The 15,034-nt window shown below is 36.2% G+C and overlaps 2 protein-coding genes across 2 annotated transcripts; both read left to right on the plus strand.

Annotated features, from left to right (window-relative positions):
- Positions 1 to 6,206: 6,206 nt before the first annotated feature.
- LOC129505047 (olfactory receptor 52E8) lies at positions 6,207 to 7,160 on the plus strand. The gene has a single exon (XM_055317976.1). The coding sequence runs from the start codon at positions 6,207 to 6,209 to the stop codon at positions 7,158 to 7,160; it is 954 nt and encodes a 317-aa protein (XP_055173951.1).
- A 6,935-nt stretch (positions 7,161 to 14,095) lies between these two features.
- LOC129505051 (olfactory receptor 52E8-like) lies at positions 14,096 to 15,034 on the plus strand. The gene has a single exon (XM_055317980.1). The coding sequence runs from the start codon at positions 14,096 to 14,098 to the stop codon at positions 15,032 to 15,034; it is 939 nt and encodes a 312-aa protein (XP_055173955.1).

Consider the following 15,034-nt stretch of genomic DNA (forward strand, 5'->3'; position numbering starts at 1 on the left):
GAGCTCTGTGTCAACATTGGAAGGCATAGCCACCTACCACCCACATTTTAATAGTCTCACCTCATCCCTGTTTTAGATTTCCTATTAGAGTAGACAGTGGCAGCCAGATTTTTATTTTTTATTGGAAATTCATTTAGAGTTAGGAGAGAAGCCAAAGCTACCTCTGCTGCCCACTCTGCTCCCATGAAACCCCATGAAACCAGACAAAGGCAAAGCACTGATGGGAAGGGAAGATGTCCTGGAGGCAGCAGAGGTTTGGGAGTAGAATTACTGGTGAGAAAGGGTGAGAACTCTCCCATTTCTCCATCTGTCCCTTCTTCAGGTAAGTTTAGACCCTGAAGAAAACCTGATCTAATAATGTCATTTTGCAGGTGAAAAAAAAAATAATAAAGTGTAAGCCTTGGCTCAGTGACGATATTTAATTTAAATTAGAGCATCTGTTCTATAGATTTGTATTCTGTATATTAGTCCTCAAGTTTTGTCTTCTTTCTTTAGAGTCATTACTCATTTTTAAAAATATCATTTCTCATTTTTATTTAAATGCTCCCATCTTATTCTTATTGGCATTCTTGCTCCTTTTCTTCTTCGTAATATGATTCTTCCAATTTTCCTCTTTCTCTCTCTTTTTCTCCTCCCTCCCTCCCTCCCTCTCTTTCTTTCTTTCTTTCTTTCTTTCCTTCTTCTTTCCTTCTTCTTTCTTTCTTCTTTCTTCCTTTCTTTCTTTCTTTCTTTCTTTCTTTCTTCTTTCTTTCTTCTTTCTTTCTTCTTTCCTTCTCTTCCTCACTCTATCCAATATATTCAGCCTTTTGGATCGAGGAATGTAAGAGACTACAGTTTATGATTAAGGATACATAATATTATTTTCTCACTTGAAGCTCAGTCATATTAAGTTTGAATAATTGTATGAGTTCTGTGTCTAGTTCTAATTGAATTCTACCTAAAATTTCCCTTGTTTGCTACAATTTATATTCAAGATTTTGGAAAGTTTGGAAAAGGAAATTAGGATCATTATATGGTTTAAACACAAAGGCAGTCTTGATATTAAACTCAGAATAATCTCAGTGTAATGTATTAATCCTGTAGATTTCCAAAATATAGTCCTATTCCTAAACTCTGGATATAGCTAGAGAATACAATTTCCTCCTTTAGCAGGGTTTTATAGCTTTTAATATATAAATATCATACTTACAGAATATCTGGATGGCTCAGTGGTTGAGCATCTGCCTTGGGCTCAGGGAGTGATCTGGGTCCTGGGATGGAGTCCCTCATCATTCTCTTTGTAGGCTTCTTTCTCTGCCTATGTCTCTGCCTCTCTCTGTGTGTCTGCCATGAATAAATAAATAAAATCTTAAAAAAAAAAACCCAAGACCGAAAAACATATTATACTTCCTTGGTTTCAATTTTCCTAAGTATGTATGTTATTATTTTTAATTGCTGTTGTAAATGGAATTTTATTCTCAATCTCTTTTTTTAGATTATTCATTGCTAGTATATGGAAATATATCTGATTCCTGTGTGTTGAAATTGTACTGTGTAACTTTGCTGAATTCATTTATTAGCTTTAATAAAATCCTTTACATAAGATTATATCACGAGTAGAGATAGTTTACTCTTTCCTTTTATATTTTAATGAGTTTTTCTTGCCTAATTGCTGTAGTTAGAACTCCCAGAACATTTTTAGATAGCAATGTTGAAAGGAAGCATTCTTGTCTTGTGTATGAACTTAGGGAGAATGTTTTTAGTCTTTCACCATTGAGTATGATACAAACTATAGTTTTCTGGTTTTTTTCCTCCCCAATGAATACCCTTTTTCATGTTGAGGAATTTCCTTATATTCTTAGCTTGTTGAGGAATTTTATTATGAAAGGTTTCTAGATTTTATCAAATGTTCTTTCTGCATCATTGAGAGAGTCATGTTTCTTTTTCCTTTATACCATTAATGTTAGGTAATATATTTATTGATTCTCTTATCTTGAATCACCTTGCATTTTTGTGATAAACCAAGCTAGATTATCCTTTTATTATGCTGTTGCATTTGGTTTGATGTAGTTTGTTGAAGATTTTAAAATCTATATTCATAGGGATATTTTTCTATAATTTTTTAAATTAAAAATATATACAATCTGCAAAGTAACAACAACCTCACCCATCCTGTGTGTGTGTGTGTGTGTGTGTGTGTGAGAGAGAGAGAGAAATGACTTCTTGAGTATACCAGATATTTTCTATTGTAATGAACTGCATTCTGCATTTTAATATTATTTCCTCAGTCACCCAAAGATGACAGATTAGGGATTTCTTCCTGGGCATGTACATAGTCTTGTACATGTTCATGGCTTTATTGTTTAGGAATATTTCAGAACTTTGAAAAACTCTGTAGGTCAATTCATTCCCCACCTTTTCCTTTTAAGTCAGTCTCCTTTTAGCTCGAACTAATGTTTTTGCTTCAGGAAGCTGCAGTGTTAAATAATTTCTATTTCTTCTTTTTGACTAATAGCCCGGGGAAAAGACTGTTCATAGGAAAAGAGCTTCAATTCAGGTCAAATAAATATGTACCCTCTAAGGGGATGCTTCCTGCAACTGCCAGGCAGGCCAAATAATTACAGTCCTCTGGGAGTAGATCTCCAGGATATTATTTATCCCCACCCCAGAGGAAGTAGGGCTGTAAGAAAAAATAAATATCTTCTATTCAGCATAATAAGAGACATGTCCTAAGAAGATACCTTGGAATGTTACTTAGAGATTTAGAGACCAATGTAAGTCATATCATGATTAAATTGAGAAAAACAGCAAGAGGGATGGGGAAAGAGCTTGTGACAAGGTAGTACAGAGAGATGGAGGAGAGGTGAAAATGAAAACAAGATAGTGTGGGAAATATCAGAAAGGGAGACAGAACATAAAGACTCCTAACTCTGGGAAATGAACTAGGGGTGGTGGAAGGGGAGGAGGGCGGGGGGTGGGGGTGACTGGGTGACGGGCACTGAGGGGGACACTTGACGGGATGAGCACTGGGTGTTATTCTGTATGTTGGTAAATTGAACACCAATAAAATTAATTTATAAAAAATAAAAGAAAACAAGATAGTGCACACTCATACTCTTGACCTCCTGCGGCTATGCTTTTACCTGCATATGTTTGTATTTATGAGGGTGCAAAATCTCACATGCTAAAGGGTGAAATGTGGAAGTAGATGCATAAATGTATCCTATATCAATTTACTTGTCATTTTTGAATCTTCATACAGGTGCATAAATATACCTCAATTATTTATACCTCAAGTATAAAGAGGTTGAGGACTTGCTTTCTCTATTTCTAAAGCTCTGTCAGGTATAGTAAAGGTGACTAATAAGTGTTTTTGAATTAATAAATTTGTGAATAAGTGAATAATGAAGAATGGCCCTGAAGGATAGACTTTTTTTTTTGAAAATAACACCTAGGAATATGAAGTGTCTAAGGAAAGAAGGATAAGGTGCAGGAAAGCAGGATGGCCACGAGACTGCAAGATTAGGCAAGGATAGGGAAGCAGGTGTCCACCATCTCTTCTCCTTCTGCTGACAATTCCAGGAAATGGTAAAGTGGATACTAGGATGTGGTGGAGCTGGATGGAATAACATCAAGTAAGAAGATGACACATGGAGGAAATGGCTGCTGGTTAGGTGGATATAATGCCATGTAGCACCTTAGAGTTAAGAGGTTAAATGAGGGACTGAAATGGAGTCTTATTTCTAAATCCAGGAGAGATTGGAAGATATATGGATAGATAATGAAACAGTTACAGAATGACAAGTGATTGGTTGCTTTGACAATGTTTACTGACTGAAAATGAGGTTTTCTCAGAAGGACTAATTTTCAAGCTTTCCTAGAAAATCTAATGAAATACTAGGGATAGGTTTTCCTAGGGATGTAGCCCTATTTTATATTCTTAGTTTCTGTTGTAGGGAGCCCCAGGACTGATAGAGACAACAGACAATTCAGAGTTTGCTCATCAACCTACTGAATTTCTGGAAAAGGTCATCAAGATGATAACAGATTCCTTTTTTGTGCCCCCACTGACCACTCTGGTTGTATTTTCATTTTCTCCTTGCTCTTCACCCCATCTAGAACAAAATTTATGTTCTTTGTTAGCAGAATAATTGTTCTGTGAGTCTTAGCATTAGTCTAATCTTCTTTATGGAATTTTTCTTGATCCACCTCCACACCCACAACATTCTGTACACACTTCTAACATAGCACTTGCTATCCAATTTTTAAATTTCATCTTTAGAATTTTATCTCCCTTACCACTTAATGGCCTCCTTGAGGGCTTGTGACAAGTTTCCTAATCAATGCTGGTGCATAAAGGATCTCCTAAATATTTGTTGGAATAAACTGTGAAGAACACTTCTTTACTTAACCTGTATATTCTCCACCAATGAAAGACAGAAAACTGCCTCTGATAGTTACACATTACAAAATTGAGAACTTCAATTATCTCCTCCCTAGCCCTAAGTTTACTTACACATGTATACACATACAGATATCTATTTCCTGAGAAAACTTCCCCAATTTTGAAATTCTCTCTCTCTCTCTCTTTACTACTCTTCATAGATTTCAATTAGGCGCAGTTAGAAAGGTATTTATCTTGGCATGGGTTTAAAATAGAATGTACTGACCTTTATATGCATTTGTCTGTAATGGATGTCTGTCATTTCTGACTTATCCAAACCCAGTAATCTAAAGTTGATCAAAGCTTTCTGCAGTTAGACTGTCACAATCAGTTCTAAATTTTCTATATGACTAGTTTTTCCAAATAAACTGTGAAGTAATGAAACCTTCTTGTTTGTTAAAATTTTAATTTACTATAAATACATTCAGATTCCCACATATTCTGAATGAGTGCTATAAACAAATCACTTGATACTTCCTCTTTCATTGTTACTTTAAGGGAGACATCTGTAAAGACATGAGTGGCAGGTAAATCTTGGTAGAAATTGATTTTAGGATGTCTAAGATGTTCCTGCTCTCCCCCATGGATATATGGAGAGGTAATTTGAAAGTTGTCTAGCCCAGAATTTCATCTTCCTTCCCCAGATGGCCTATATCTAGACATGTTATTTATTGGATACTTTTACTTATGATAAGTTTTTCTAGATCAAATAATCTCTCAATTTAGTTTCATCATCATTACAAAATACTTTTTGCCAAATATCTCCTCTTAGTCATTGTTTATTTTTAAATCAATAGGTAACTTTTTTTTTCAAGAACAAATTATGATGGGAACTGAGTGTGTTTTCTGAAATATGACATTGAATTATTTGCTGTCCTGTCTCTTCTTTTTTGTCCTGTCTCTTCTTAATTAGTTCCTCTTTTAATGAACTTCTTATAATTAAGAACTTTTATGTGGCTGACATTTTTTCAAGCATGTGAATAAACAAGATGGTCTTTCTTTTGCTCTCAAAATCTAGACCACCTAGTATTCACTAGCACCATGAAAATGTATAAACACACATATGCACACATATACACAGAATCATGTACACTACATTTTGGGTTTTTAGATTACCTAATAGGGGAATGATTGAGATTATAATTACCAAAGAAAAGCACTATCTACTTTAAGTGTTAAAAATGTGGACCGATCAATACATAATCTATGGAACTTTAACCTTTCCCTGTTTATTTCTGTTACACTCCAGAGTTTGAATTTCAACTATACAGAGGATATTCTTCTGCCCTCTTGTCTTTATGTTGCTTTTCTTATTAGGGATAGTGGCAGCAGATTAAGACTGGTTTTGTTCCTGGTAATGTGTGATGCTCAGGAGAGAAGAGCACAAAGTGAAGAGTGTCTTTAATCTCCTTTCATTCTTAAAAAATGAAATATAATTGTCATAAAAAACCATGTAATTCAAGGTGCATAGTGTGTTGATTCAATGGATTTATATATTTCAGTATGATTACAACCATAGATTTAGCTATCACTCCTATCATATCACTTAATTATCAATTACTTGTTTTGGTGAGAACATTTAAGATATAGTCTTTAAGCAATTTTGAAGTATATAATATGGTATCATTGACTAAATTATTACTTAATTCCTTTCTGAATTAGAATGAGAGAAGATCAAAATGTTCTTTTGCATTTTGCCATAATCTGGTCAAAGGAATAAGAGGAGAAGAATTCACTAATGAGAAGTCAATAATTATATGCACAACAGAATTGTGTAAAAGTTATGCCAGAAAGAATGGCTACACCTAATGACACCCAGTTCCATCCCTCTTCGTTCCTCCTCCTGGGTATCCCAGAATTAGAAGATGTGCAGTTCTGGATCGGATTTCCCTTTTTCTTTGTGTATCTTGTTGCACTCCTGGGGAATGCTGCTGTCCTGTTTGTGATCCAGACTGAGCATAATCTCCATGAGCCCATGTACTACTTTCTGGCCATGTTGGACTCCATTGACCTGGGCTTGTCCACAGCCACCATCCCCAAAATGTTGGGCATCTTCTGGTTCAGCCTCAGAGATATATCTTTTGAGAGCTGTCTTTCCCAGATGTTCTTCATCCATTTCTTCACTGTCATGGAGAGCATTGTGTTGGTGGCCATGGCCTTTGACCGCTACATTGCCATTTGTAAACCTCTTCAGTACACCATGATCCTCACCAACAGAATTATCATCATCACTGCAGGCATTGCTATTCTGAGGAGTCTTTGCATGGTGATCCCACTGGTGTTTCTCCTCCTGAGGCTGCCCTTCTGTGGGCACCGCATCATTCCTCATACCTATTGTGAACACATGGGCATTGCCCGTCTGGCTTGTGCCAGCATCAAAGTCAACATTCTATTTGGCCTTGGCAACATTTCTCTCTTATTATTGGATGTGCTTCTTATAATTCTCTCCTATGTCAGGATCCTCCATGCTGTCTTCTGCTTGCCCTCCAAGGAGGCTCGACTCAAAGCCCTCAACACCTGTGGCTCCCACATTGGTGTTATCTTAGCCTTTTTCACTCCAGCCTTTTTCTCTTTCTTGACACATCGATTTGGCCACAATATTCCTCAATATATCCACATTTTCTTGGCTAATCTGTATGTAGTTGTTCCGCCAGCTTTCAATCCTGTAATTTATGGGGTCAGGACCAAGCAGATCAGGGAGCGAGTCCTGAGGGTTTTCTTTAGAACAGATAGCTAATCATTCAGAGGTCTTGGAAGTCTATGCTAGATTTTATGTTCCCTGCATTATGAAAGGTAGAGTTACCTTATGTCTAACCCAAAAGAAAAGAGGAAGAATTGAGAGGGGGAATATTGTGACCAGTAACATTACTTATCTTTGAGTGGAGTTTTATATTTAAAGTTATGTATCATTGATGATATCAGATTGGGAGAATTTGCAAAATAAGTTAATTTAGATCCTTACTTCACTTCATAGAAAAAATTAACCTGCAATGGACTAGATCTCTGGTAAAGTATAAAATCCAGTATTAAGATTATTTGTAATATTTCTCACATAAAATTTTATATTTATGACAATAATAGCAAGAAATATATTTAAATGATTGATTGGACTTCACTAAAATTAATATATATATATATATTTTCTTCAGGAGATACTAGTAATAAAATGAAAAAGGAAGTCATAATCTGAGAGAAAATATTTATACCTCATGTGTACAATAAAGGGGTTATATAAAAAATAAAGAATTCTTGTAATTCAATTATGAAGAGTCAAATTAATTAAAATAGAAAAGTAACATACATACATTTGTTAAAACCTAAATAACTAGTCATTAGGAGCATTTAATGATCTTTATAATTCATCACTATGGATACGCATATTAAAACTATAGTGTTGAATGTCAGCCCCTCTCTCTGTCCAATACAAACTTCCTTAAAGGTCTACTTACTGAGAATACTTCCCAGTTTATCTTCTACATGAACCTCTCTATCTCAGAAACTATTTCTATAGAACAAAGTTGACAATGGTTTCCTTTCTTTATGATGTATTTTCACCATTTTTGTGTCATGCTTTATATTTTTACTTTAAGGTTTTTTGTTTGTTTCTGGACTTTTTTATTTTTTAAAAGATTTTATTTGTTTATTCATGAAAGACACAGAGAGAGACAGAAAAATTGGCAAAGGGAGAAGCGGGCTCCCTGTGGAGAGCCCAATGTGGAACTCAATCACAGGACCCAGGGATCACAACCTGAGTCGAAGGCAGGAGCTCAACCACTGAGTCACCCAGGTGCCCTTTTTTCTTCTTTTTTAATACACACTGCAGTTTTACAGAGGTAAGCATAAGGCTACTCCCACATGTTACTATACAAAAGTTTACAAAACCTTGTATCATTTTTTTTGGTAAATTTATTTTATTTATATGTTTATAAGTTTTTACTTAAATTATGATTAGTTAACATACAGTCTAATATTAGTTTCATGTATACAATATAGTGATTTAACACTTCCATATCTTGGTTATTGTAAATAATACTCAATAAACATAGGGATACATATATATTTTCAAATTAATGTTTTCATTTTCTTTGGGTAAATACTCAGTAGTGGAATTATTGCATCATATGCTATTTCTATTTTTAATTTTTTGAGAAAACTCTGTGCTGTTTTCCACATGGCTGTACCAATTTACATTCCCATCAACAATGCATGAAGATTTCTTTTTCCTTACATCCTTGCTAACACTTGTATTTCTTGTCTTTTTTATTCTAACCATTGTGGCAGGTGTGAGGTGACATCTCCTTGTGGTTTTCCTTTGAATTTTTCTGATGATTAGTTATAGTGAGCATCTTTTCACATGGTTGTTGGCCATTTGTATATCTTCCTCTTTGAAGAAATGTACTTGTGTCTTCTATCCATTTTTTAATTGGATTGAATGCATACATTCAATGGTGTTGAATTGCATAAATTTTTTATATTTTGGATATTAACTCCTTATTGGATATGTCATTTGCAAATATATTCTCCCATCCAGTAGGTTGCCTTTTGTTTTGTTCATGGTTTCTTTTGAACTCAAAATGGATAAACACGTACATGTGAGACTTGAAACCATAACATATGCAATAATTTCTTTGACATTGGCTATAGCAGCATTTTTCTAGGTATGTCTCTTAAGAGAAGAGAAACAAAAGCAAAAACAAAATGCTGCATCAAAATAAAAAGCTTTTGTATAGTGAAATGTATTTCTTTTTAGATGAAATTATGTCTTTCTGCAGTTTTATAAAAAAAATATAAAGAGCAGAAATCCTTTAAAATATTGCTTCTATGTCATTTTCTATCTCCTTGCTCATGTTAAATTCTAGTTAAATGTAAGTGGCTTGATTATTTATTACTGTTTTGTCAACTTGTTGTGTAGAGGCATGAAGGCATATAACAAATTCATCTCATAAATTTTATTGACTGGAAATTTAGAAAGGTTAAACAAAAACTACTTTTCTCTGCTTCATAATGTTTAAGACCTGAGGTATAATCATTCAAATTGCTGAGAGTGACCCGTATGACTGGTGGCTGTAACTAGTGGGCATTCAACTAATTTCTACTTTCATGTCTAGTTTCTAGGCATAGCTGAAGGACTGACCTCGAATCTGGAATCTGCATGTGATTTTTCCAGTATGGTGGTCTTAGGATCAAGCTTCTTACAAAGGCCCTAACAAATAGTCATCCCAGCAGTATAAGATGGGAGTTGCATGGTCTATTAAAACCAATTCTGGGAAATTATATAGCACTACTTTGACCATACTGTACTGTTTTAAATAGCCACTTGCCTCCTCAAACACACAGAAAAACCACACTTTTTGATGAGTGAAGTGTCAATGCTTTTTAAAGAATACAAGCTACTCTTTCAAAATAAAACACTCAGCAAATTAGGAATGGAAGAGAACTTCTCACCACAAAGGACATTTTTGAAAGATCCACACTGCCATAGGCTCAGATCATGATCTCATGATCCTGGGATCCAGCCCAGCATTCAGCTCCCTGCTCAGTGGGGAGTCTGTTTCTTCCTCTGCCTCCCTCCCCCCAATTTGTGCTCACTCTCTCTCAAATAAAGAAAATCTTGAAAAAATAAAAAAAAATGAAATGACAATGGAACAACCAGATATCCACCGCAAAAGAATTAAGTTGGATCTTTGCCTCATATCACACACATACACACACAATGGGAATGAAAATGAATCAAAGGTGTAAATACAAGAACAATAAATATGAAAATATTGGAAGAATACAAAGGAGTAAATCTTTGTGACCTTGAATTTGGCAATAATTATTTAGGTATAATACCAATCATGTAACAAGAGAAAAATTGATAAATTGGACCTCATCAAAATTTAAAAAGTGCATCAAGTGACACCTCAAGAGTGAAAAGAGAACCTGTAAAATGGGAAAAAAATGTTTGCAAACCATATATTTAAAAAGGGTTTAGTACCCAGAATATACAAACAAGTCAACAATCAAACACAAACAACTCAATCAGAAAATGGGCAAGGAACTTGAGTAGACATTTCTTTAAATAGATAATGTAAATGGCCAACATGCCCTTGAAAATGTGCTCCATAGCATTAGTTATTAGTGAAATGCAAATCAAATTCATGAGATATCATAATACATACAATGAAAGCTGTAATAATTTTTTAAAAGACAAGCAAGTATTGATGAGAATGTGAAATGGGATTCCTCATATATTTTTGTTTGAAACATAAAATAGTGCAAGTGCTGTAGAAAACAACTGAGTGGTTCCTCTATAATTCAAACCTAGACTTATATATGACCCAATAATTCTATTCCTAGATATATACTTGGAAGAAGTGAAAATAGGGGTCCAAACAAAAACTCCTATGCTACTGTTTTTAATGGCACATTAATTTTTTAAATAAATTTATTTTTATTGGTGTTCAATTTGCCAACATACAGAATAACACCCAGTGCTCATCCCCTCAAGTGCCCCCCTCAGTGCCCGTCACCCATTCACCCCCACCCCCCGCCCTCCTCCCCTTCCACCACCCCTAGTTCATTTCCCAGAGTTAGGAGTCTTCATGTTCTGTCTCCCTTTCTGATATTTCCTACCCATTTCTTCTCTCTTCCCTTCTATTCCCTTTCACTATTATTTATATTCCCCAAATAATGAGAACATATAATGTTTGTCCTTCTCCGATTGACTTACTTCACTCAGCATAATACCCTCCAGTTCCACCCACGTTGAAGCAAATGGTGGGTATTTGTCATTTCCAATGGCTGAGTAATATTCCATTGTATACATAAACCACATCTTTATCCACTCATCTTTCGATGGACACCAAGGCTCACATATTGTATATTTCAGGAATTTAAAAAAAAGCATAATGAGGAAAGTTCTTTATTTTCTCTACAAAAGTTAAGAGTATAAGTGAGGGTAGCTGAAATGGATAAAGTTGTTTTAAAGAACTTCAATAGGTGGAGTAGGTCACCCTAAGCTAGTCTCTTCACTTTGATGTCTGGGGTCCAGGCTAGGAAAGTGGATAGATGGGCTCAGCTAACACTCTTATATGGAGCTAAGCTCTGTAAATTTCCTTGTGTCTGAGTGGCTTTCCTCCACCCTGATCATCAGTCCCTTTCCTTGCTCCTGTAATCATTAAACAATTAGTGGGGGTAATGATTAAAAAGTTTAGCTCAACTTTTGAGCTTCCTTCTTTACAGGATCTTGTCTCCTCATATCTTTTTTGCTTTATCTTGTCTTTCACAAGAATAGGTCATGAGGAGTGGGGCAAAGGAATTATAGAAACATCGATTTAGGCTATAACACAGATGATGCAAAACCAAAAGAGCAAGGGCAGACTGATGGAATATAACATTGGCGAAGGTAGCTGATAAACATCTTGACAGCTCAAGTATTAATCAGGAGCTTAGACTTTTAATTTTGAAAGCAGAAAAGATACAGAATCTCAATTGAAAGGAAAGAGTAGATGGTTCTTGCCCTGTAGTTCCAGTGAAGATGGAGAGGTCTTTTAGAACCCTCCAGTGAATATCACAGTTGATGCTAAGAAACCGGGGAGAGTACAGCCGGATCCCACTGGAAGCAGGGCAGCTGCATCAATATAAATGCCTACTCCTTCCCTAGGAAAGTGTGGATCCCGAGAAATGTCAGACAATGTTTCCAAAGTCCATCCTCTCAGAGACATTTGGAAAGCTAGGTAAGGCTGTGTTGTCCTTGGTTAGGGCTGTGGGAAATAGCATGAGAAATGGGGAATGAGTTCAGGCTTACCCAGAATAGGGAGAGGGAAGGAAAGTAAGGACATAATACAAATAAATGCAGGAAATGCATAAATATAGGGAAAAAGGTAAAGAGAATACACAAACAAGATTTGGGCATTACCAAATTTTATACTCATAAACTATCATGGTTACAGATATTCCTATGAGTATATATATATATATCTTTGCCTTTTTAGTCTCATGCATGCAGCCCCAGGTGACATGCAGAATGAAATTCTGTATCAGCTCAGCTACATTTTCTTAACTTATATACTAGGAAACTAATGTGAATATTAAGAGATCAATGACCACATTTCCTTGGTAACTGACACATTTCCAGGCCTAATAAATTAGATAAACAGGTATGTTTTTTAACGGTGAAATTCATGGATGAAGCATCATGAAGGATAACTATGAATGCTGGTAGAGTTTGTTTCATTTTGTTTTGTCTTATCTTGAATAGGGTCCAAAACCAAGGTGAAAAGGTAGCTGAGTAATGGGATAGCATGTGGGTAGTTCTGGTTATTTCAGAGTAGCATATACCATGGGACTGGGGATTAGGGATGGATAAGATGAAAAGGTGCACAGTGGAGTTTCTCAACCTTGGCACTATTGAAATTGGGGGCATATCATTCTTTGTTCTGGGAGTGGGGGCTGTTCCATGAACTGTGGGATGTTTAGCAGCATTTCTGGCACCTACCCAATAGATACTGGTAACACTTCCCTCAAATTCTGACAGTCAGAGATATTTCCAGACATTACCAAGTATACCCTAGGGAGAAAATGACCACTGGTTGAAAAACACTGGAATAATCATTTCTCCTTTTCTTTATCATTTACAGGACATGGAATGGTGTTTATGTATGTGGGGCAAGGTGAGTGGGTAGGTGGAGGCCGTGGAATATGGTAATGAGTAACATGATGTGGAATTGAGAAAATGATTGTCTTGTACAATTTGTTTCAGGACGGTAGAAATCATGGTCCCCAGGAGGAGAGGCTGGGGCCAAGTCACATCACTCTACCTGGCAAAGATTTGAGGATATGTGAATATATATTGATAGAATAGATCAGTATACACACACTTACGGAATGAATAAATGACTATTGGTTAACTGATTTGGAAATGTGGCTGTTGAAGCACTCAGGAGGATACGTACTCATAGGAGGTTAATGCTCCCAGAAAATTAGGGGTGGGAATGAGATTGGTTTCCTTCTTTGGATGTAAAAATCAGTCTACAATTCTACAATCTTACAATCTAGTTCACTTGAGTGCTGGTTGTTGTTATGACTTTCCTCTGACTTTCACTTAAACTTTTTTTTTCTCTGAGAATTTGTATTACACATACAATAGTTTCAGGTGCATGAGTAAACAAAACTAAATTTGTTGTCTCTGTTTTAGAATCAAAGAGAGGTATATGTACAAACGCACACATATACATATATAATATACATATACATAAGCACACACAAAACTCACATTAATAGTCCTCAAATTCCCCAATAAGAGAATGGGTTGAATTACATATGGTAAAGCATTTTTCATATAAATTAAATGCAGTGCCTGTAACACCATGAAATTAAAAGAACAAAACACTGCCTTGAATATCTACCTGATAGATGAATATTCTTCTTCCCTCTCTTGTTCAATCTTTAATATAGGGGAATCATCTGAGGAATAGAGACTTGCTCTATTCCTGGAGCCCTCTGATGTTCTGCTAAGGATGACAGATAAGTTTTGATAATATTGGAAGAAATGGGAGAAAATGAATACTGCACACTCATTTTGCATTTAACCAGGAGTCAGGAAAAAGATGAAATTGGAGCAAGATTCACTAATGGGAAGTTGACATCTAACATGGTTATATCCCGTCACCAACAATAACAGAGACAATGCCCATTCTTAATGATACCCAGTTTCACCCTTCTTCATTCCTACTCTTGGGTATACCAGGGCTAGAAGATGTGCATTTCTGGATCGGATTTCCCTTTTTCTTTGTGTATCTTGTTGCACTCCTGGGGAATACTGCTGTCCTGTTTGTGATCCTGACTGAGCATAATCTCCATGAGCCCATGTACTACTTTCTGGCCATGTTGGACTGCATTGACCTGAGCTTATCCACAGCCACCATCCCCAAAATGTTGGGCATCTTCTGGTTCAGCCTCAGAGATATATCTTTTGAGAGCTGTCTTTCCCAGATGTTCTTCATCCATTTCTTCACTGCCATGGAGAGCATTGTGTTGGTGGCCATGGCCTTTGACCGCTACATTGCTATTTATAAACCTCTTCAGTACACCATGATCCTCACCAACAGAATCATCATCATCATTGCAGGCATTGCTATTCTGAGGAGTTTTTGCCTGGTGATCCCACTGGTGTTTCTCCTCCTGAGGCTGCCCTTTTGTGGGCACCACATCATCCCTCATACCTATTGTGAACACATGGGCATTGCCCGTCTGGCTTGTGCCAGCATCAAAGTCAACATAATATTTGGTCTTGGGGATATGTCTATTTTATTATTGGATGTGCTTCTTATTACTCTTTCCTATGTCAGGATCCTCCATGCTGTCTTCTGCTTGCCCTCCAAGGAGGCTCGACTCAAAGCTCTCAACACCTGTGGCTCCCACATTGGTGTTATTTCAGCCTTTTTCACTCCAGCCTTTTTCTCTTTCTTGACACATCGTTTTGGCCACAACATCCCAAAATATATCCACATTTTTTTAGCCAATCTATACATCGTTGTTCCACCAGCTCTCAATCCTGCAATCTATGGGGTCAGGACCAAGCAGATTAGAGAGCGGGTTTTGAGGATTTTTTTTAAAGACATTTAA

The sequence above is a fragment of the Nyctereutes procyonoides genome, unplaced genomic scaffold, assembly GCF_905146905.1.
Source record: "Nyctereutes procyonoides isolate TBG_1078 unplaced genomic scaffold, NYPRO_anot_genome, whole genome shotgun sequence".
Taxonomy (NCBI): Eukaryota; Metazoa; Chordata; class Mammalia; order Carnivora; family Canidae; genus Nyctereutes; species Nyctereutes procyonoides.

Bases quoted from the DNA above. Each gene is read 5' to 3' on its own strand.
- LOC129505051 (XM_055317980.1), top strand. From the start codon at position 14,096: ATGCCCATTCTTAATGATACCCAGTTTCACCCTTCTTCATTCCTACTC.
- LOC129505047 (XM_055317976.1), top strand. From the start codon at position 6,207: ATGCCAGAAAGAATGGCTACACCTAATGACACCCAGTTCCATCCCTCT.